The sequence below is a fragment of the Neolamprologus brichardi genome, chromosome 15, assembly GCF_056152115.1.
Source record: "Neolamprologus brichardi isolate AB-2024 chromosome 15, ASM5615211v1, whole genome shotgun sequence".
Taxonomy (NCBI): Eukaryota; Metazoa; Chordata; class Actinopteri; order Cichliformes; family Cichlidae; genus Neolamprologus; species Neolamprologus brichardi.
Window position 1 is genome coordinate 39,152,549 of NC_142118.1, and position 26,543 is coordinate 39,179,091.

Here is a 26,543-nt window from a genome sequence, read left to right on the forward strand (position 1 = left end):
ACTGTAATGATTTTAATAACTACAGACCTGTATCCAACTTACCATTTGTAAGTAAAACTTTAGAAAAACTTGTTTTTACTCAGATTAATGACTTTCTGAATGATCCTGGAGATATTCCAGTCTGGATTTAGGGTGAACCACAGCACAGGGACTGCTCTCCTAAAGGTTTTAAATGATCTTAGATGTAACTGGGACGCCCAAAAGCTCTCAGTCCTGGTGCTACTGGATCTAAGTGCAGCCTTTGATAGAATCACTGCACTGGCTCCCCGTCTGTTTCAGGATGGATTTTAAAGTTCTTTTACTGGTTTTTCCATCCATCCATCCATCCATTCGCTTCCGCTTATCCTTTTCAGGGTCGCGGGGGGCGCTGGAGCCTATCCCAGCTGTCCCTAAAGTCAGGACACATGCTCACACTCGCACTACACTCACACTCGCACTACACTTGCACTACACTCACATTTACACTTCACTCAAACTACACTCACACTCGCACTATACTTACACTACACTCAAACTACACTCACACTTACACTACACTCAAACTACACTCACACTATACTTACACTACACTCAAACTCACACTACACTCGCACTACACTCACACTACACTCAAACTACACTCACACTCAGACTACACTTACACTACGCTCACACTTACACTACACTCACTTTTGCACTACACTCAAACTACACTCACACTCGCACTACACTTACACTACACTCACACTCAAACTACACTCACACTACACTCACACTACACTTGCACTACACTCACACTACACTTGCACTACACTCAAACTACACTCACACTACACTCACACTCACACTATACTTACACTACACTCACACTACACTTGCGCTACACTTACACTCGCCCTACACTTACACTACACTCACACTACACTCGCACTACACTCACACTCGCCCTACAATTACACTACACTCACACTACACTCACACTCGCCCTACAATTACACTACACTCACACTACACTTGCACTACACTCACACTATACTTGCACTACACTCACACTATACTTACACTACACTCACACTACACTCACACTATACTTACACTACACTCACACTACACTCACACTATACTTACACTACACTCACACTACACTTGCACTACACTCACACTCACACTATACTTACACTACACTCAAACTACACTCACACTACACTCACACTTGCCCTACACTTACACTACACTTAAACTACACTCACACTCGCACTATACTTACACTACACTCAAACTCACACTACACTTGCACTACACTCACACTACACTCACACTCACTTGCACTACACTCACACTATACTTACACTACACTCACACTACACTCACACTTACACTACGCTTACACTACACTTACACTACACTCACCCCTCACTTACACTACACTCAAACTACACTCACACTACACTCACACTTGCACAACACTCACACTTGCACAACACTCACACTACTCTCACCCCTCACTTGCACAACACTCAAACTACACTCGCACTACACTTACACTACACTCACACTTCCACTACACTCAAACTACACTTGCACTACACTCGCACTACACTTACACTACACTCACACTACACTCACACTTGCACTACACTCAAACTACACTTGCACTACACTTACACTACGCTCACATTACACTCACACTTGCACTACACTCAAACTACACTCGCACTACACTTACACTACGCTCACATTACACTCACACTACACTCACACTTGCACTACACTCAAACTAAACTCGCACTACACTTACACTACGCTAACATTACACTCACACTTGCACTACACTCACACTACACTTACACTACGCTAACATTACACTCACACTTGCACTACACTCACACTACACTTACACTACACTCAAACTACACTCACACTTGCACTACACTCAAACTACACTCGCACTACACTTACACTACGCTAACATTACACTCACACTTGCACTACACTTACACTACACTCAAACTACACTCATACTCGCACTACACTCACACTCGCACTACACTCACACTACACTTACACTACGCTCACACTACACTCACACTACACTCAAACTACACTTGCACTCACACTACACTTACACTACATTCACACTACTCTCACACCTCACTTACACTACACTCGCACTACACTCACACTTGCAAAACACTCACACTACTGTCACCCCTCACTTGCACAACACTCAAACTACACTCGCACTACACTTACACTACACTCACACTACACTATCACTTGCACTACACTCAAACTACACTTGCACTACACTCGCACTACACTCACACTCGCACTACACTCACACTACACTCACACCTCACTTACACTACACTCACACTACACTTGCACTACACTCACACTACACTCGCACTACACTTGCACTACACTCACACTCGCACTACACTCACACTACACTGCACTACACTTACACTACACTCAAACTACAGTCACACTCGCACTACACTCACACCTCACTAACACTACACTCAAACTACAGTCACACTCGCACTACACTCGCACTACACTCACACCTCACTTACACTACACTCACACTACACTCACACTCGCACTACACTTGCACTACACTCACACTACACTCGCACTACACTTACACTACACTCACACTCGCACTATACTCACACCTCACTTACACTACACTCGCACTACACTCGCACTACACTCGCACTACACGTACACTACACTCACACTACACTCGCACTACACTCGCACTACACTTGCACTACACTCACACTCGCACTACACTTGCACTACACTCACACTACACTCACACTACACTTACACTCGCACTACACTCGCACTACACGTACACTACACTCACACTACACTCGCACTACACTCGCACTACACTCACACCTCACTTGCACTACACTCACACTACACTCGCACTACACTTGCACTACACTCACACTACACTCGCACTACACTTACACTACACTCACACTCGCACTACACTCACACTACACTCACACCTCACTTACACTACACTCAAACTACAGTCACACTCGCACTACACTCGCACTACACTCACAGTACACTCACACTCGCACTACACTTGCACTACACTCGCACTACACTTACACTACACTCACACTCGCACTACACTCACACCTCACTCACACCTCACTCACACTACACTCGCACTACACATACACTACACTCACACTACACTCGCACTTGCACAACACTCACACTTGCACGACACTCAAACTACACTCGCACTACACTTACACTACACTCACACTTGCACTACACTCAAACTACACTTGCACTACACTCGCACTACACTTACACTACACTCACACTACACTCACACTTGCACTACACTCAAACTAAACTTGCAATACACTTGCACTACACTTACACTACGCTCACATTACACTCACACTTGCACTACACTCAAACTACACTCGCACTACACTTACACTACGCTCACATTACACTCACACTACACTCGCACTACACTTAAACTACACTCGCACTACACTTACACTACGCTAACATTACACTCACACTTGCACTACACTCAAACTACACTCGCACTACACTTACACTACGCTAACATTACACTCAGACTTGCACTACACTCACACTACACTTACACTACACTTACACTACGCTAACATTACACTCACACTTGCACTACACTCACACTACACTTACACTACACTCAAACTACACTCACACTTGCACTACACTCAAACTACACTCGCACTACACTTACACTACGCTAACATTACACTCACACTTGCACTACACTCACACTACACTTACACTACGCTCACACTACACTCACACTACACTCAAACTACACTTGCACTACACTCACACTCACACTACACTTACACTACATTCACACTACTCTCACACCTAACTTACACTACACTCGCACTACACTCACACTTGCAAAACACTCACACTACTGTCACCCCTCACTTTCACAACACTCAAACTACACTGGCACTACACTTACACTACACTCACACTACACTATCACTTGCACTACACTCAAACTACACTCACACTCGCACTACACTCACACTACACTCACACCTCACTTACACTACACTCACACTACACTCGCACTACACTCGCACTACACTTGCACTACACTCACACTCGCACTACACTCACACTACACTGCACTACACTTACACTACACTCAAACTACAGTCACACTCGCACTACACTCACACCTCACTAACACTACACTCAAACTACAGTCACACTCGCACTACACTCGCACTACACTCACACCTCACTTACACTACACTCACACTACACTCACACTCGCACTACACTTGCACTACACTCACACTACACTCGCACTACACTTACACTACACTCAAACTACACTCACACTTGCACTACACTCAAACTACACTCGCACTACACTTACACTACGCTAACATTACACTCACACTTGCACTACACTCACACTACACTTACACTACGCTCACACTACACTCACACTACACTCAAACTACACTTGCACTACACTCACACTCACACTACACTTACACTACATTCACACTACTCTCACACCTAACTTACACTACACTCGCACTACACTCACACTTGCAAAACACTCACACTACTGTCACCCCTCACTTTCACAACACTCAAACTACACTCGCACTACACTTACACTACACTCACACTCGCACTACACTCACACTACACTGCACTACACTTACACTACACTCAAACTACAGTCACACTCGCACTACACTCACACCTCACTAACACTACACTCAAACTACAGTCACACTCGCACTACACTCGCACTATACTCACACCTCACTTACACTACACTCGCACTACACTCGCACTACACGTACACTACACTCACACTACACTCGCACTACACTCGCACTACACTTGCACTACACTCACACTCGCACTGCACTTGCACTACACTCACACTACACTCACACTACACTTACACTCGCACTACACTCGCACTTCACGTACACTACACTCACACTACACTCGCACTACACTCACACTACACTCACACCTCACTTACACTACACTCAAACTACAGTCACACTCGCACTACACTCGCACTACACTCACACCTCACTTACACTACACTCAAACTACAGTCACACTCGCACTACACTCACACCTCACTAACACTACACTCAAACTACAGTCACACTCGCACTACACTCGCACTACACTCACACTACACTCACACTACACTTGCACTACACTCGCACTACACTTACACTACACTCACACTCGCACTACACTCACACCTCACTCACACCTCACTCACACTACACTCGCACTACACATACACTACACTCACACTACACTCGCACTTGCACAACACTCACACTACTCTCACCCCTCACTTGCACAACACTCAAACTACAGTCACACTCGCACTACACTCACACCTCACTAACACTACACTCAAACTACAGTCACACTCGCACTACACTCACACCTCACTAACACTACACTCAAACTACAGTCACACTCGCACTACACTCGCACTACACTCACACTACACTCACACTACACTTGCACTACACTCGCACTACACTTACACTACACTCACACTCGCACTACACTCACACCTCACTCACACCTCACTCACACTACACTCGCACTACACATACACTACACTCACACTACACTCGCACTTGCACAACACTCACACTTGCACAACACTCACACTACTCTCACCCCTCACTTGCACAACACTCAAACTACACTTACACTACGCTCACATTACACTCACACTTGCTCTACACTCAAACTACACTCGCACTACACTTACACTACGCTCACATTACACTCACACTACACTCACACTTGCACTACACTCGCACTACACTCGCACTACACTTACACTACGCTAACATTACACTCACACTTGCACTACACTCAAACTACACTCACACTACACTTACACTACGCTAACATTACACTCACACTTGCACTACACTCACACTACACTTACACTACGCTAACATTACACTCACACTTGCACTACACTCACACTACACTTACACTACACTCAAACTACACTCACACTTGCACTACACTCAAACTACACTCGCACTACACTTACACTACGCTAACATTACACTCACACTTGCACTACACTTACACTACACTCAAACTACACTCATACTCGCACTACACTCACACTCGCACTACACTCACACTACACTTACACTACGCTCACACTACACTCACACTACACTTGCACTACACTCACACTCACACTACACTTACACTACATTCACACTACTCTCACACCTCACTTACACTACACTCGCACTACACTCACACTTGCAAAACACTCACACTACTGTCACCCCTCACTTGCACAACACTCAAACTACACTCGCACTACACTTACACTACACTCACACTACACTATCACTTGCACTACACTCAAACTACACTTGCACTACACTCGCACTACACTCACACTCGCACTACACTCACACTACACTCACACCTCACTTACACTACACTCACACTACACTTGCACTACACTCGCACTACACTCACACTACACTCGCACTACACTTGCACTACACTCACACTCGCACTACACTCACACTACACTGCACTACACTTACACTACACTCAAACTACAGTCACACTCGCACTACACTCACACCTCACTAACACTACACTCAAACTACAGTCACACTCGCACTACACTCGCACTACACTCACACCTCACTTACACTACACTCACACTCGCACTACACTTGCACTACACTCACACTACACTTGCACTACACTTACACTACACTCACACTCGCACTACACTCGCACTATACTCACACCTCACTTACACTACACTCGCACTACACTCGCACTACACTCGCACTACACGTACACTACACTCACACTACACTCGCACTACACTCGCACTACACTTGCACTACACTCACACTCGCACTACACTTGCACTACACTCACACTACACTCACACTACACTTACACTCGCACTACACTCGCACTACACGTACACTACACTCGCACTACACTCGCACTACACTCACACCTCACTTGCACTACACTCACACTACACTCGCACTACACTCACACTACACTCGCACTACACTTACACTACACTCACACTCGCACTACACTCACACTACACTCACACCTCACTTACACTACACTCAAACTACAGTCACACTCGCACTACACTCGCACTACACTCACACTACACTCACACCTCACTTACACTACACTCAAACTACAGTCACACTCGCACTACACTCGCACTACACTCACACTACACTCACACTACACTCACACTCGCACTACACTTGCACTACACTCGCACTACACTTACACTACACTCACACTCGCACTACACTCACACCTCACTCACACCTCACTCACACTACACTCGCACTACACATACACTACACTCACACTACACTCGCACTACACTTGCACTACACTCACACTCGCACTACACTCGCACTACACTCACACTACACTCACACTCGCACTACACTCGCACTACACTCGCACTACACTCACACTACACTCACACTCGCACTACACTCACACTACACTTACACTCGCACTACACTCACAGTACACTCACACCTCACTTACACTACACTCGCACTACACTTGCACTACACTCACACTACACTTGCACTACACTTACACTACACTCAAACTACAGTCACACTTGCACTACACTCACACTACACTTACACTCGCACTACACTCACAGTACACTCACACCTCACTTACACTACACTAACACTACACTCGCACTACACTCACACTCGCACTACACTTGCACTACACTTGCACTACACTCAAACTACAGTCACACTCGCACTACACTCGCACTACACTTACACTACGCTCACACTACACTCACACCTCACTTACACTACACTCAAACTACACTCACACTCGCACTACACTTACACTACACTACACTCACACCTCACTTACACTACACTCAAACTACAGTCACACTTGCACTACACTCACACTACACTCGCACCTCACTCACACTACACTCACACTGCACTAGCACTACTCTTAATAAGTGGTTGTGACCATTTTGTTTTGCTAAACATTTCACCTTTATGAACTGATTTATTTCAGAAATGCATGTACACACTGACCCACATGCACTTGTGCCTCCAGCCCAGGCTGCACCAACCCTGTGCACAATACAGTTTGTACACCTGTTACATAAATACTCCTTTCCTGGCAATTTTAATGCATTTTGTTGTTTCATCTTGGAAAAACCTTTTGCACCAGCGTGTGAATCATATGGTCCTCTCGAATGCCTTAAAGAACAATCAATGAATGAAATAGCTAACAGTGATTATAGCAGAGGCAGCTGTGGTTCAGGAAGCGAGTGTTGCTTTACTGCACATAGCGATCACACTTCAAGCGCACTGTGAGTTCAACTAAGCCACGGCCCAGACTATCCCTTGAAGCAGGACGGGGTACGTGCTCTGTGGCCTAACACAGTCATGACACACATCAGTGGAACTGGACTTTGGTGATCAGACATGGTGTGGACCACCTCTATACTGAAAGAGGACCCTTAAACTGCTTATTATTCTAATACTGGTCGGTCACGGCACATGTGCTCTGGGATGATTACTTTAGAATAACATGTATGCAGCCAAACGTTTATACCAGCACCTGCAGAAAACATGCTATATGCCATTTGTTGTGTAGTTGAATGCATCTCTGGAGGTTTCAGCATAAAAGCTACAAAACAGTGCTTTGTAATTAATATTAAATAATCTGCTCATAGATCAAAACCATCAAAGCTAACACAAAACTTTGGAAAAACAACTTTTCAAGGAACATATCCCCACCTTTGAAAATCAAACATCTATTTTATTTTTTATTCAGCATAATGTGGTCAAAGATGCTGAATATAGGTATTGATTGGCCCTGATAAGTCATTCCTTTACAGTGCATCTGTATGAGGCTCTCAAAGAGCCAAAGCCTCCCTCATGAATAAACATGCAGGCCAATCCCAGCTCCTAGCTCTGACAACTACATCCAATCACATGAATATTCATCACACAGCTTAAATGCAAATCAACCTGCTGCGACTCCAGATTTCCACTCCCCCGTGTGAGTTGTGTGTGCATTCCTACAGATCAAAAGGTTAGACTCTGCTCTCGGAGCTGTTTGTGACGGTAGCAGATATAGTAAGCAAACACCAAGTGGCTTTTTTAAAGGAATTTCTTCATCATCTCTGCATGAGAGAGAATAAATCCAGGAGAGAGTGACAGCACAGATATAACATGAAAACGCAAGGGATGACACAGAGCAGCGTGCTGACTGGGAGCAGACTCGTGCCTGCAGAGGCAGGTCCTGAGTGTTAGTGTCAAACCGCATTTTATGTAATCTAAGGTGAAACTTTTAGTACTTTTAAAGTTACTTACATAGAAAGAGCCCATCTTTGGCTGGCCACAGAAAACACTTTGAAGAGCACACACTAACACTATGACATATCTACCATGCAAGAACGGAATAAACGCTCAATGGCAACAGAAGAAGGAACCGAGACGCAACGCTGCAGACGTTTGCATCACATTTTAACCACAGACCTCGGTTTAACATGCAGCCAGAGGAGCTAACACACCGATCACTAAAGCATTCATCATTTGCTCCGTCTTTGACCTTCGCTGTCATGCCCACAGTCTTACGTGGAAATTGGAGATGTGCTCTCTGTCCAGAGGCTTGGTGACCGACAGCTGGCCTGAGATGGGGTTAATGATGAAGATCCCAGTGGGAGGCTGGTCAGCCCCAGGTCCCGTCACACTGTAGCGCAGCATTCGGTTCTTATCCCGGTCTGAGCGGATCTAAAAAACAGATAGAAAGGGCACAGGAAGTGTTTACTACAGGAAACGCAGAGCTGGCAGAGCAGTGCAGGTGGTAAATAACAGCAAATCTGGATTAAAAAACAAACTTTCTACGTTGAAGTCGACTTTCTTTGTGAGCATCTGCTGCTGTCATGTATTCTGGGAGCTGCTTCTCTCTGCTGAGCACGACTGCCATCTTTTTATAAATGTAAGAATATAATGACACCAAAAGTGGAGCTACGTTGTGAGTTTGACCTGGATGTGTCTTGTGTGTCACGATGACTTTAGGCTTGCACAGGCAGCACGCAGCAGGAGCCTGGAGCAGCTCAGCAAAGGAAATGTGATTTGTGGCGAAGCTAAAATAAACTGTGATGTCTGGAGCACCTTCAATATCCTGCACATTGTCCACATCATCACGGCATTAAAGAGCGAGGGGGTGCTGCAAAGATACTCGACGTGCACACACATGTTTACAAGTCTCAGAAAAAGATGAAGACGTGGGCGGAGCCAGAGGGAAGGCTACACTCATCAAAATCACTCAAACAGAAGCAAAGAATAAATGATCCATGCACAAATCAAATTCAGTCTGAAAGGTAAGCTGCCTCTTTCTCCATCTGCACGGCTCATTGTGCACTAAAGAGCACAGACCTGCCGGAGCTTTCATTCTCACAACACAGAATATTTTTCCTAAAGTTACATGTAGAAATGGACCAGCACTGACATGTAGTCTCATATTCTGCAAAGGCCACATATAACAGCACTGCATCTCCTGCATATACACAGCTCCAAACAGCCAGTATGCCAAAGTTGCTGCTCTTAGGTTGAATGTGCATTTGTAAGAAATAATGTTGACATTTGGTTGTTTTGCTGTTTGTGTTCTGCTTTGAGATATTAGAACAGACTTACACGTCTTCACACTTAAAAAAGTAGATTATAGATCTACGTGTCTGACTCCCTGAGAATCAAACAGTGTGAGTTTGAGGCTCCTGCTGGATAAAATAGTTCTTACCGAGGCTAACACTGCCGCTGCATTTCTCTACCTACTTCATCTCTATTACAGCAGTCACAGCTGCATAACTGGTTTCATAATAATTACGTATTATGTGTGGAGGCTGTTTGCTCCGCAAGGCTGCCATTGTTAAAAGTAACTAAACTAAAGTGATTTATTACATGTGTGCTGTGTCAGGTTTTCAAAGGTCATCGGGTTACAGGAAGTAGAGCTACGTCTGATTCATGAGGAACAAAGAGCCTCATGTCTTAGTGCAGAGTTTAGATGATGGATACTGTGACTCTTACTAAGCTTTGGGAGTGAATGTAGCTGTGACGTGAAGTCTGCTAACATGTAGAGAAAGCACTGCTCATATCCCGACTAAACCACTGAAACCATCTCTGTTGATCAAAATTAAAAATATATTTAAATGAAAATATTCCTTTAAAAAAGAAGTTTATTTGAATATGAACAATGGTCCAGCTCTCCGACCCAAGTGTAGCTGCCCTGCCTGCAGCCTCTGCACAAACACAGCTGAACTAGCCCGACAGAGACGACTCCAGCTCCATGTGCTGAAGAAGAGGTTTTTGAAGAATGACGAAGGCCAGCATCAGAACTTGTTTAGCTTCGATATATTTCTGCATGGACCTCAGTAAGCAAAGTTTTATTTTGTGCTTTGAAGGCACAGACACTACTCATTTTTCACGGCACACTTGTCTAACTCAGCATTAGTAGTGTTTTATCATCATATTTGGACTCTTCATAGATGTCATCATTGAGTTCATGTTTTATTCATACGTGCATGTCTGCTCTAAAATTTACTGCCGCTGTAAATCTCTGATTGGCTCTGAGGTCACTGGATGTGACCCTTTAAGTGTTTCTGAAAAAAGGGATTGGCCGGCTCTTGGATTTATGTACGCATCGTGTCTTTAACACAAGTGCCTCAGGCTTTAAAGTTAAGTGTAACTATATAGTGTAGAAACTACATGATATGCAGAGCAGGTAGATTAAATTGATCATATCATGTGTGAAGTGAAGTAAGTCAATAATATATGTTAAATCTCGCTCGGGATTTCAGTCTCGCTTTGGATCGTGGTTTGAGGAAGGTGTCCGTCTCAGTCGAGTCGAGCAGCCGCCTCTACTTCTTTTGGTTTACCGAAAAAAGATCATTGGGTGGTCGTTATATTAAAAAAGTCTAACTCGTAATTTGAACACAAACATTTTACGTAATTAAATCATGAAGGATCTGTACAAAATTCATTTGTTCTTGTTGAGATGACCTGATACAATCTAGTCAGAGTGGTTAGTTGTTGAACTCATGAAATTCACAAGAACACACGAGATTTTAAACCACAGGAAAATCACTGGAGGCAGACAACTACACGCCCCGTGCATGCTAGCGCTATTTATTGTGGTCAAACCTGTCAAGGACAAAAACGTGGCCTTGAAATCACAGCTTTTTGTGACAAGCCAGGATTGGTGGTGGTGGTTCGTGCTGTTGCCTCACAGTAAGCAGGTCCTGGTTCGAATCCACAATCTGGCGCAAATGGATGTTTGTCTCTATGTGACAGACTGGTGAGCTGTCCAGGGTGTAACCTACCGCTCTAGGGTTATGCCCCTGCAACCAGGCTAAAGACAGGAGGATGGTAGTTGTTGTAGAGCCCTTCAATTTTTAACCAGACTCTAGACTTTGTTGAACATTATGTAATATGAAGACAACATGTGGTATCTAAGTGACCGAGCAGTATCGGGGTAACAGTTATTGAATAGTGTTGAAATAAAATGACAAAATTATGAAGGATTCAAACATTCAGTTCAACGTACTTCATCTGAACATGTTTCAATCACGTTTTCTGAACACAAAACACACGGGTTTATTGAATATGAATACGCTGTGTTGATTTAACTCATTTGTTTAAGTTTCAGTCTGTGCAGCAGCGTGTCATCTCCTAGCAGGTATCTGTAGGCATATGTGTGCTTAGTTGGATTTACTAGTTTACAATCCTTCCTTTTGTTCAGCTCAGGCGCTACTAACCAGCTAGCTGCTTCCTGTCTCGAGTGTGCGACTGGCTGCAGCTGGTACTGCGTCCGAGGACAGCTGAGCTCATTAGTGAAGCTGAAGTTAAACCACAGGATATGAGACTCATTGAGAGCTAGCTGGTTTATTCTTTAGGTCTCACAAAGCTTTTGGAAAATCAAATATTTTCAGAGGATAAACTTGTTAATGTCAATCATAAATGCTCTTGTCTGTGTCCCTCCTCTGCTCCACAAACACTCGTGGGAAACACTGCTCTGAGATGCACATTTATGGATATGATTTACTCTGAGGTGTTTGACGAGGTCAGTGCTGTTGCCACATCGCCTCACTTTCTTGCCACATGTATCGCGAACCACGTCTCGGCTGTTTGTGGAGGTAAAACACGTCCACACATGACTCCAATCACGCTCAGCCATTGTTGTGAGTGCGCACGCCAGAGGCTGCCACATTTATACAGCCGTGTTTCACACATGAGTATGAAAGGCGGAAGAGGAAGTAGTTCCTTCCAGTTTAGACGATCCGAATGATGTAGTTTCTTTCCACTGTGTTCCTGTTAATGATAAACTATTTACCCTAAATTACTAAAATATCGATATTTTGATGTGAGAATCGATTCTAGAACATAAACGACTGAATCGATATTTCAGGATCGATCCGCACATCACTAATTATCATCGTCATATCATTATGGACGTCAAAGATCACTACATCCATCTCTTATACACAGGATGCTGGTGCATAGCTGCTATAGCACTCTGTCAGGCTGCATTAGCTTATTGTTGAAGCAGGCTAACAAGGATCCTGTTTCCTGTTTCATTAGCTTTATTTTGTCGTGCTCTCCATTTGGGTCACATTTGATCATCTTTTTCAGACATTTTGCTCTTTGCTTTATTTTCCTGTTTGTTTTCCCTGTTTCCTTCTCTTCAGTCCTCACAGCCACGGTAAGACTCGTTGTGTGTGTGTGTCTTACTCTGACGAGGTCCTCGGGGAACTGTCCTCGTGAGTTCTCGGGAACGTTGATAGGCGGAATGACCCAGTCCCTCTTCACCCGCCTCAGAGTACCATCGCCTCTGACAACCACGCTGCGCCATGGAAACAGGATCTCTGGTACCTGCTGAGTCAGTGTTGCATCACTGGGCTTTACCTGCAGAGACAGTAAACAAGCACCGTGTATATTCAGCTCAGGGTTACACACACACACACACACACACACACACACAGCGCAGGGACGGCTCGGTGACTCAGGGTATTTCTGACCTCATTCCAGTGGCTTGGATTAATGCTCTCATTATAGTCTGCCTGATAAATGACCACCACCTGTCACCGTGTGTGGGCGTGTGTGTGTGTCCTCTGCAGCCACAGATCTGCAGTGACACTGCAGGCCTCACAGACGACGATAAGAAAAAATGGAAGGAGCCTCTCATTTACTCTCCCACAATGCACCTGCACAGGAGCCGTGCAGCCCCTGACCTTGGAGATGGGGAGGGCTGCTCTCTGCAGGACCTGATTCAATTAACTGTTATAGCAAGAATACTCTGACATACAGTACAATGGATTCATATGATACACGGCACAATAAATTATGTTAATATATCAGCACTGACTGAACAGAAGCATCGTTTCCAGCCAGCAGAGCAAAGAATCATCTGAGGTCAAAGAGGAAACTTTACTCTTCTGTTTCCAATATTTTATTTCCTTTTTATAGCAAACACGATGGATTTGACATCACTGAAAAAACGCCAGAATAAACGATTGACAGTGATTTGGAGCACAGTTCCTACTTTCTTCTTATTTGTCTTCTCATTAGAAACCAGCTCGTCTGTGTAGGAGCAACATGCAAAACAGAGCTCTGTTTATAAAACAACAATTTGATACGTGTGGAGTTAAAAACTCTCATTTCTTAGCAATGATCAAAAATATGAAAGAAGAAGATGTGGAAACGTCTGAATGGGATGAAAATAAATGAAACCGAGCTTCAGAGAGGACGTGACTCGTTCGATGGATACGTGCAACATTATGGAGGCTGGCTCATCTCAGGCAGAGCGTTCATTGGCTTTAGTGGTCGACATGTCCTCTAGTTTTATCATTTTTGTTCTTACTCTTATATATATATATATATATATATATATATATATATATATATATATATATATATATATATATATATGTATATGTATGTATATATATGTATATATACATACATATACATATATATATATATATGTATATGTATATATGTATATATTAGGGGTGCAACGATACTCGTATCGATATTGAACCGCTTTCGAACAATACAATTTTTTAAATTTATTTCATCAACTTTCCTTCTGACGATGCTGTCTGTGTTGAGCGCTCAGTGGATCTGTGTTCGACTACTCCGCCTAGGCTGCACTGTCGAGCGCAGATCCACTGAGCGCAGCGCAAGCTAGCAGACAGAAGCTAAGCTCGTTGCAACATGGCAAATTGAACCTCCCCCACCCTCATTCAGATCTGGCGTTTGGAACTATCTTGGTCTTCATGTGACGTATGACCCTGAAGGTAAGCGCGTCATGGACTAAAGTAAAACAGTATGTTGGATGTGCCAGCAATGCTCAATTACATGGGTGGGAACTAGTGTGTTAGCTCAGTTAGCTCGTTAACGTGTTGGCCGTCCAGCCCCACGCACGGGGCGATCCGCGGTAGCTCGTTAACGGAGATTTGCCGTGTTGTGGCGTTAACGTCATTTCAGATTAACGCTGACAGCACTAGTGGGAACACAACGAATATGACTGCACATTTACTCCGACATCATCCTCGTGCAAAGACAAGTGGAAGCAGACAAAAACAACAAGCACGCATGCTACAAACTTACCCGAGTCATTTAGACAGCCGTTAGCACATGATTCTCCTTATGGGGACCTGATATGTTTAATATGCTGCTGAGAATATAGCCCAGAAGAAGCGTATAGTAGAGCTTTTATTTTGGAAAGAGACATTTCTCTGTAATAAACTCTCTTTTCCAAAGATGAGGGATTTCTCCATCAGATAGATTTATTATTTTATTACTTTGTTGTTTCAGCAACATTAAATTTAAAAGCTGTACTTTTGAGTTAAAATATATATTTATAATTTTAATAAATGACAAATTAAAAAAGCATGAACATTTTTTTTTGTATCGGAAAAATATCGAACCGTGACACCAAAGTATCAAACCGAACCGTGAATTTTGTGTATCGTTGCACCCCTAATATATATATATGTGTGTGTGTGCGTGCCAGCCAACTGTGTGTCCTGCCTGTCAGTCCTTCATCTTTCAGGTTCCTTGCTCACTCTTCCTCAGCATCATTCATGGCTAACCTCACCAACCACTCGCCCAGCAACATCACGCCGTCACAGCCTCCTGTGTGACACTGGTGGCAGTGAGGTGCACGGGCTGGTGGTGCTGGGCTCATCTCTGCTCCACGCTGTAATTACACGTGTGCGATTCAGCACATTTATATGATAATTATGTAGCTGCTGTTTGTTGGGCTGAGCAGGTCTGTACAACACCTCACTCTATAATTTGTTCCTCTTCATCATTTTCACCGCTGTGATATTTGATTCAGGTTTCCAGGTGAAGCTGATGAGTAACCCCCCCCCCCGTTTCACGACTTCGTCTTCAGCTCTGTCAGCTGACCTGAATGAATGTGGCTGCTTATCCTTCTCAGTCCGACAGCTGACTCTGGACAACACTGCACTGTTCCCTGTCTCTGATTGTTGTGATATCTACTGTAGCGCTGTAGGGATGAATAAACACGCCGATGTCTAACTTTTCCAAAACAAGCAAAGGTCAAAGGCTCAACACTTCACACCGAGGATTTGCAGCCATGTGGAGCCTGGCGAGCTGCAAACGTGACGCCTGTTTGTCTCACTCCACACTTCCATTGGATAACAACCCCGGTCCTGCCTCTCAGCTGACGGCCTCGGTGCCGACGCTGCTGGCAAATGACTGGCTGTTAGCTGCGTCCTCGTGAGTCGTCCTTACGAAGGATTGTTGACAGCTTCTTTCACCCTCTGTGATTCTCGTCCTCGCCGACTGCAGCGAGTGATTCTGATAGCAGCTAAAGCATATGGCAGCCAGCTATTTCTGGGCCCTGTTTATAAGAACAGCCAATCAAAGCTGCTGCCTTGTCTAAATACATGCAGAGGGCCTTATTATCGCTGTTGTACATGAAACAAACTAACAGATGGCTGTTTGACTTGCTTTGTCTCTGCAATCAGCACTTGGCCAACCTCAGACGCCTGCTGGGCTGCAAAAGCTGTGATTTTATATCTGTTCATGCTGAAGCAGGGGGGAGGTTTCTCTCACACGCTGGCTTCCTCAGACGTGCATACAGGTATGTGTTAGCACTGTCGAGCTCTGAACGTGTTAATGAAGTCATTATTATTCAAAAAGGGACTTTTCTGCCTGTGCAGATGAAGAACTTTCAAACTTCAATAAAAGAATCAAAACTAGAGATTCGATTGTCAGAGATAAACTTAGATCATCGAGCTTTAACCCTTTAAAACCGGTCAGAGCTGCACGCTCCGTTTTGCATAACTATTTTTAAATCCCGGTAGCACTGCAACTATTTTTTTTGCATATGAAACTGGAGGAGTTGTACTTACATCTTATGCCATCAGCTTGTCCTCGGTCACAGTTTCCTTCCACATATAACTTTGCAAAAACTGCATAAAAAGCACTTGCAGCAACAAAAACATAATATTCCAGAAACACGCTTTGCTGATCCGATCAGCTGTTTGTAACACTTCCTACATCCATCAGCGCAAACTTTTGCATGTCCGCCATGACCTGCCCGAAACCGGAAGTGACGTCATTTTCGCAGAAATGTAGTTTTTTACCATCAGGGCCTCATGAGCCTATACTGGTGTTTTTAAAAGTTATGTTTGACTTTATGACTTTCTGTGTGGTTTCTGGGATGCTTAGGACTCATATTGCACTGCTGGAAATAGTTTATTTTGATGCATATGCTGCTTTTTTGCAAATTTGCATTATAATATTTATTTTCGTTTTTCCTGCAGTGTACAAAAATTGGTGTATTTCAAAAATAAAACTATGAAGACACTCAAAATAAATTTCCTGTGGTGGGAAACTAGTTTGTGCAACTTTTTTGTATTTACAGTTTTGAGGGATAAGCCTCTTAAATTTCTCTAACTAGAAATATATGTTAAAAAAACAAAAACGATTTTCAATTTTTTTGTAGTTTATTGCACTTTCTTGCAATTTATGTAATTACTATGCACTTAATGCAGACATATTATTAAAATTTGGGCTGTAATGGTTGTATTGATGTATAGCAACTTGAAATGCTCCCAAAAATGGCTCCACAGCATGTAAACATATAATATAAGCTCTGGCGGACTTGGTTCTATGGTAGGTCTTAAAGGGTTAAACACGTGGACAGGTACATACAGGTATGTGTTAGCACTGTCGAGTTCTGAACGTGTTAATTAAGTCATTATTATTCAAAAAGGACTTTTCTGCCTGTGCAGACGAAGAATTTTCAAACTTCAATAAAAGAATCAAAACTAGAGATTCGATTGTCGGCCTGCTGTGATAAACACGTGGACGATATGATGATCGGAGCTGAGGCGCATGCATGTCAGTGTTTTACTGTTTGGCTGCCGTGGCTTGGTCATGGTGATGCTGGACCAATCATCTGCAGTTAGCAGAGCTTCTCCTTTATTGGTTTGCTAAACATTTTGTTTACCTGGTTTAATTCGACCTAATTCATTTGTGGTCACAGACGTGAGTCGGGCCCCCGTGTTAACACGTCTAACTTCAAACCTCTCAGTAACATGTTGACAGCCTGGTATAAAGATAGTTTTGTCCTTTACGGACAGTTCCTGTCTTCATAACTGGTTAACAGCGTTCCTCATTAGTCTGCACAGTCAGATGAGTCGGTGGAGCTCTCTTATCAAAATGTAAGACAAACATGAGAATATCAAAAACATGAGAACTGTAAAGACAAAGTTTTACCTCCGTTTGAGTGCTGTTGCTCGGATGAACACGGAGATGAATTCTGGCCTTCCAGACCTGTTTCGTGTGCAGGTCATGGGCGTAGACCAGCACAGCCTTCTCCTTTCCCCGCAGGTTTAGGTGGTGCAGGGCGTAGACCCCACCGTCCTCGTTCACACTGAAGTCATGTTTATCTTCCACCTGGAACCAGACTGTCCCCCCGCCGCAATCCAGGAAGCTCACTGTTGAGGAGAGACACAGACGTCAGCGATGTGTGCAGGCCGAGACCAACATTTGTTTTTACGCTTTAGTCTGAAGCAGCTCGTCCTGTCGTCACAGACGCTTTTATCGCCACAACTTTCCTCAGTTTTTGCAGAAATTCAGGATTTTCACTGTGACGTTTTCTCTGCGTTCAGACGAACAGCATGAATAACTCGTTCATGTGCTGACACAGCGACACACTTTTCATTGTTGGTTAATAACTGCTGTGTGTGTGAAACATGATATTTTATTAATCAATCTTTTTTATCTTTATGACATTTGTGCATTTTGTGGCACATTCACACCAGAGCTGCTTAATTATGGCAGCACATGTTTGATACTGTGATCTGTGGGAGAGAAGAAGCTTCAGACTGGGGAGGGTCTGTGATCGTGAAGCTTGTGGGCCCCTGCTGGCCCCTGCAGGCCCCCAGCTTTAGATGTCTGTGGGTGCAGAAAGGAGCACCACGAGGCGTGTGCAGCAGTGGACTGGCACCCTCTGGAGACCTGAATGGTTTCTACAGCAGGGCGATGCAGAGCTGCAGCCAACAGACAACATCAGTTAGCCTGAAGTGGCCACAATCTCACCTCCAAATAGCTTTTAAACTTTTGCTCCTTCTTGATAAATCTTGTTGACTCTCCTCCATCAGCTGGGCTCAAGTTAAACTAAACTGTGACTTCAGGCTTTTAGAGAAGAGTCAGCGTGCGACACTGTAAACGAGACGGCTCGATCAGTAACGCAAGACAACGGCAGAGCTGAAACTGATGCACAAAGGGAATGTTTCATCCCAGTTATGCTGTCTTCCTGAGTATTAACAACTCAACACTCGAACCTGGACACAACCAATCACAGTGGGTTTTTCTTCAGAGCCGCTTGAAGAGAATTTAAGAGAAGAAAAAAGTAAATTGATGTAAAACCTGAATCGCATTTAGACGAGTGTTTGAGGAGAGACTGGAGGACCTGGCCCGAGAGTTTATCCAGCCTGTAAATCCCACAGCTGAAGACGGGATTTGCAGGAGTAAAGCAGAGATGGGAGCAGCTTTCTGCAGGAGGACCAACGCTCTCCTCTTTGTGTGCTCGCCAGCGTTAGCGCACCTTCGCAGAGGAAATGGCTTCTGTGATGCCCGGGGGAGGCGCGCAACGCTGCGACTGCATTTAGCCAGAAATCAGTGCAACTCTGTTGACAGTGAGCAGACACACTCATGCAGAACAAAGCTGTCAATGGCAAATGTCAGCTCATCACAGCTTGCACATTAACAACAAGTCAGTGCATCCAGAACAGCTTCTTGCAGCCCAGCTGGGGGAGAGGGGGGGCCGGAGCTTTGTTTCTGTCCAAATGCTGCTCCTGACGAGCACTAACAAACAGGCCAGTGGGAAGAAGCCATTTGATAACACACAAATGTGCTGATGTGAGATGTTGTCATGCTTGTTTCTCCCAGAACAAAGTTTCTGTGATATCTTCAGTCTGTCCTCGATTAGGCACGCACGTCAGCGCTGCACACTTTTAATCACTCACGCTTCTGCAAACGATGAAAATGGTCCAAGCTGGCCTCTTTAAACTGCTTGTTTAAGCCCTTCACAAACACATTTTATTACATTTCCTCAAAAATCATCAGGAAAGAAGAGCGTGGAGCTGCTTCACTGCCTCGTGGGTTAAACAGCGCATCAACCATCTGCCAGGAAGTGACTGTGTCACTGTCGGAGGGTAATCACATTACCCATCTCTATTCTCTATGAAAATGTAAACAAACCAGAATCGTTGCATTTCAATTATGTTCAACTGTCAACATGTGAAAGTTGCTAAATTGTTGCAACTGAAAGTTTAGTAGCCGAGGACGTGAGAGAAGAGCTGACGTGCTTTCATAGAGCAGCGTCTCCTTAACAGACAGCAGGATGTGGATCATTCACCAGACAACAGGCAGGTTGTGCCTCTTGTTCAGCCGTAATCGGCACTGATTTCATTTCCGTTCTCATAGGCTACAGTGACGATCAGTGCAGCTGACTAACGTCAGTGCTCTGGACTGTCTGGGATTATAAATAAGACTCATCAGCAGGTCTGTGAAAACTCCTCAAAGCACCGCTCGGCTCTGCCAGTGAACAAACGCAGACACTGATGGGAAACTCGCTGGTAGCCCTGAAGGAGAAGTCAGGGGAACTTCATGAGTTCATGCTTCAGTAAAATACTGATCTGCTTCCCTGCTGTGTGGTAAATGCATTAAAAAATCAACATTTCACTGAGTTTTTTAGTTTCTATCAAAGTTTAGGACTTCCACCCAACAGTCCTGTGTGAAGTTAGAACATCAGACAAACCTCGGTGTCGTCTGTGACGTGGACAAAATATTCAGCTTATATTTCACAGACTATTTTTCACATTCACTGTTAATTAATCCACTTCTCAGCTGACAGAAACACGTTTTATTTTTACTGGTGTTACAGGTAGAACGTGTTTGACGCGCTGACAACGAGCGAAAAATAGCAACTGATGAGCTACGAGCAGGCGGCTGTGACGGCGGCGGCGAAACGGCGACGACCGTGTGAACGAGCGTCTGCTCGCGTGTAATCCTGTCAGTAACTGTTCTCTGCACGCACTGACAACATTTACAACACTCAGTGTTGATACACTCGAATACAGCTTGAGTGTAATCACATACATTTCTGTTTCTGAAGCCTGTTGGATTTGTTCTAACTACGAACCGTCAACAGCACCTCCATCTCTGCTGGCAGATTATATAACACAACAAATGAACACAAACTCTCAGTGCAGCTTTATCCATGTCCTCAGGGTTTAACGACAACGGTTGTTTCAAGGACTTCAGAAAGTAACCAAAGTCCTAAAGTACGATTCGCCATGCTCTCTCTCACGGTGGGGAGAAAAACACGAGACTTAAATGAGTCGTTTTGACCTTGACCAGTTTTGGTTTGAGGTCAAAGAGAAGACAGGAAAGAGGACAGCAGAGGACAGTAGAGGACAGTAGAGGACAGTAGAGGACAGTGGAGGACAGTAGAGGACAGCAGAGGACAGTAGGACAGTAGAGAGACCACAGACAAAACCAAGAAAGTCCGGCAGAAACTTCTCCATCAGAGGAAGACTGTGCAGCAGCCTCACCACACGATCCAGCCTTTACAGAGCGAAGCTCAACACTTCATCTTACAGTCAGCTTAAACTGTCAGGCCCACAAACAGTTCAGATGCTGGGAAACTGAAAGGCTTGAATCAAGTCTTCTCTGTGTGTGCGATCGTTATGGGACTGCAAACACATGTCAGAGTTATCACAGCATGTTCCTGAGTAATATTAAAGGCTTCTCAGCCTGCAGCTTCTCTGACACTCAAACAAGCTAAACACAGCAGAGCGATCTTCTGTATGAGCTCCTCACCATATGCAACAACACGGCTGCTTTAAAGCACATTCTTCTCAAACTTTCTGAAACTGCAGTAAATATCAAACTGTGTCATGTCCATCAGAAAGACGGACTGAATTTAAAAGGGACAGTTTGGGCCGATGCACTCACAGGAGTCCTGTGGCTGCTGTTATGTCAACATATCAGGATGTTTGATCCTTCAAGAACAGAAACGTGACAAAGTGCTGCTTAAATCAGCCATAATACGGATTCAGACAGAGACAGAGACGCTAACAAGCTTCTCACAAACACTCTGCAAATATAGTTTTACAGTGTTTGATATTCGGTGTCCCTCAGCAGGTCAGCTTTCACACTAAACTGGCTCATCAACCAAAAAGGAAAAAAAGCATCAACAAAGTGAACTTAACCGAACTGAACCTCAGAGCTAACTGTGCCGACCTTCATCAGCAGTACGTCCGTCCCAGCTCTTCATATTAACTTCATGCTGCTGAGGCAAAAATTTTTCTTTTAACAGTCTCAGAGTTCATGTTTGTTGGAGTCTCACCCTGACCCTTAATCAGCAATCATCCCCCAGCATCAGACTGCCGCTGCTTCTAGACTTCACTGTAGATGTACTCTGGCATCATGTTTGCCTCTAGTATGACTGTGAACACCTCGGAGTCATGTTTGACCAGGATATGTCATTTAAACAGGCCTCGTCTGATCTGCACGAGCTACAATCATGAATTCCTGCAGACTGATGCTCCAAAGCAGTCCGTGCATTTGTTATTACTGCGCTAATTACAGTCGTCCTTAAAGCTCCCTGAAAGGCCTTCAGTCAATCCAGAGCGCTGCAGTAGGAGGCTTCACTGCCCACCCACCCACTTGATGAGCGTCTGTCTCGCGGTGCAGAGGGTGGAGTTAGTGGAGTTAGCGGAGTTAGTGGAGTTAGTGGAGTTAGCGGAGTTAGTGGAGTTAGCGGAGTTAGTGGAGTTAGTGGAGTTAGCGGAGTTAGTGGAGTTAGTGGAGTTAGCGGAATTAGTGGAGTTAGTGGAGTTAGCGGAGTTAGTGGAGTTAGTGGAGTTAGTGGAGTTAGCGGAATTAGTGGAGTTAGTGGAGTTAGCGGAGTTAGTGGAGTTAGCGGAGTTAGCGGTGAGTCACTTTTGGGAAACTTCATTTTTCTTCTTCATTGGTAGATAATGTGTCACATCTGCAGCAGCTCTGTAAGCCTCTTCACATGGATGCACTTATTTTGACCTGATTGTCTGATTATACACTGCTGCTCGTCATCTCCGCTCACAGACTCAGAGTCTCTTAGTTGTTCCCCGTACACGACTGAAGACAAAAGGGGGCGGAGCCTTTCAGTCTGTTGCACCAAGGCTGTGGAACAGTTTACCACCACAATTACGTTTGCTTGACTCTGTGGATTCTTTTAAAAAACAGTTAAAAACTCTTCTGTTCAAACAAGCCTTTTGTTGATCTACATATTTTATATATTTTTTTACATTATTTACATTTAATCTTTTACATTGTATATAATGTCTATTGATTTTATTGTTTATTTTAATATTTTAATATTTGTGTACAGCGCTTTGTGATTGTCTGTCTGTGAAAAGCCCTTAATAAATAAAGTTTACTTAAAGTTTACTGAATGAGTCGACCTGGCAATTTATGTACAGCTGGTTACTTTTGGAGGAGAGCAAAAGCTTCTCAGCACAGATACGTTTTTGCTTCATTGGTTTGGTTTAAAATTGCATTTTTAGTTTGAAATACTTTCTAAAAATAGAACAAACTGGGAATGTGTCGACTCTGTTTTCACAAAAACGTGCATTGATTTGAGATTTAAATGTTAAGGACATCCGACAGTGATCTAAACCATCTTACGTGAGTGGCAGCGTGCTTTAACATGAAAACGAAGCTAACAGACGATCACAGCTTGTTTCCTGTTGCCTCTGAGCTGGTTGAGATTCTGCACCCTGCACTCTGGCTGATGGTCTGTACCTGCTTGGTGTAAATGCTCATACATTATCCATGCCCAGCTCAGAAACACTCATGCTGCTACATGATTTTAGAGCCGTGTGATTTAACACCCCCGTCCTCCTACTACACAGAGGGAACTGGAGCAGAACTAAGCGTGGGGCTTTTAGATGTAGCTGGGCAGCAGTGGGTGATTGCCCAGTTCAACCACCTATTTTCAGGCAGCTCACAACATCAACATAGACAGCAGGGAGCAGCAGCCTGGAGCTGCAGGTGTGCGAAAACAGCAGATAATGTTTCACAAAGTTTTTTGAACTGAAGCATTCACAGCCGTGAACCTGCCTGCTCTGCAGCTTGTGTCCTGTTTATGTCACTCTAAGCTCCTCCCACAGATGGCTACCACTGTCATTCACAGTGCTCCGATTGCCCTGCGTGCCCTGAGATGGAACCGCTGCTAAGTCGGTACTTGCTGACCTTTGCACATAATTAATTCTGTAATTAACCAGATGGAGTTCATAATATTGCTGCACAAGTCCTTTTATTTTGTATTTTCAGGGATTATTTGTGCTTGCTAGTTCATCATGTATAAAGTGATTACATTTTAAATTGAATAAAATATGTTGACTTTGATCCTGAAATAAGAGTAGCAGTGTTCATTACTATCATTCTCAAGAACCCCTCTCAGTCGTGCATGTGCCACACAGGATCAATGCGTTACTGGCGTTCAATCAATATCTTTGCTGGAAGCAATGATCCTGACTGTAGTAAGCCCTGAACAGTCTGGCATCACTCTTCTCTGCAATAACGAGGCACAGGGAGAGAAACCAGGACATGTTTGGGACATTTCCTGCACTCTCTGTTAGGACTGACAGCAGCCCAGTGTTTTCCTCAGGTTGTTAGTGGGGTCAGAGTAAAACGCTGGAAAATCACATCCTGGGCCACACTGGGACCCCCAAACTCTCCACTGACACAAACACTAATGAAACAGTTTGAGGGCTGGAAGCGCCTCAGGGCATGTGAGGGCGATTCATTACACGTGTGACTGACTGGGAATCCTCCCACAGCAGCTCCAATCAGTTCACTGGCTGTCACACACTGGACAGAGAAGAAGACAGAGTCTGCCAGCGAACTAAAGTTGTTCAAGTAGAGAAATGCAGCTTCAGGTATCGTTAGCTAAACAATGATGTCATATAAGAATGATAACACTACTATATGGTTACCTAAACATTCAGGGAAAGCATTCGATGGTTGTCTGGGTTTAAATACAGTCAGATACAAACATTCATCTTTCTCTGCTCGGTCTCACAGAGCGTAGCTCTCAGGTGATGCTAGCAACCAGCTGGCTTGGTAAACTCAGCTACAAGCTCGACAAGACACAAGTTCACAAGAGTCCAAATACAAAAAAGTTTAAAAACGTTAGCTAATAGCTTACTGTTATTCATTAACAGCAGCAGATCTTTAGTTCACAGACTGTTCAAGGCAAACAGTGTTACTATCATGTTTGCAGGACACAGACTTTGACCTGATGAGACCATTTTAGATGAAAGATTCAGATCCTGCATGGCACGGTAGGACTAACAGTCAGATCAGAAATAAACACCAAACACTTTGGCGCACCAACGTAACGCCTTCATGAGCACTGAGAGCCTCCCTGTAACAACATCGATGCACTGAGAAGTACAACGCTGTTTCTCCCAGAAAAAACGAGCCAGCACTTTGCTTTGATATGACAAACACGTGCGGGGTTGGGGCGCCAGGAGTAGCCAATTACGTTTCAGTGGGACCAGTGCCACCCCCGTCCCTGCTAGTAAAGATCAAATCCTGTCCCCTACAGCAGCGGTCCCCAACCCCCGGGCCTCGGACCGGTACCGGACCGTGAGTCGTTTGGTACCGGGCCGCGAGAGTTGAGGCTCAGGTGTGAAATGTCTGGTTTTCAGGGTTTTTATCGGTTTTCAGCGTTATTTTGTTATCGTTTTTATCGTTTATTCGGTTTTCCTGGGTCTTTTCACGTGTGTTATGAATAAATCTTTTTTTTTTTTCGGTACCAGTACTAGTTTTATTTTGTTGTATTTATCTGCG

General features: G+C 44.2%; 1 protein-coding gene across 1 annotated transcript in view; it reads right to left on the reverse strand.

Moving 5' to 3' along the window:
- Positions 1-26,543, reverse strand: part of LOC102794990 (cadherin-2-like) — a 106,436-nt gene that overhangs the window by 36,666 nt on the left and 43,227 nt on the right. The window contains exons 3-5 of the mRNA XM_006791902.3: positions 18,912-19,132; positions 13,884-14,057; positions 9,732-9,887 (exon numbers count right to left, since the gene is read on the reverse strand). Of these exons, the coding sequence (XP_006791965.1) occupies positions 9,732-9,887; positions 13,884-14,057; positions 18,912-19,132 (551 nt within the window). The remainder of the gene's footprint in view (positions 1-9,731; positions 9,888-13,883; positions 14,058-18,911; positions 19,133-26,543) is intronic.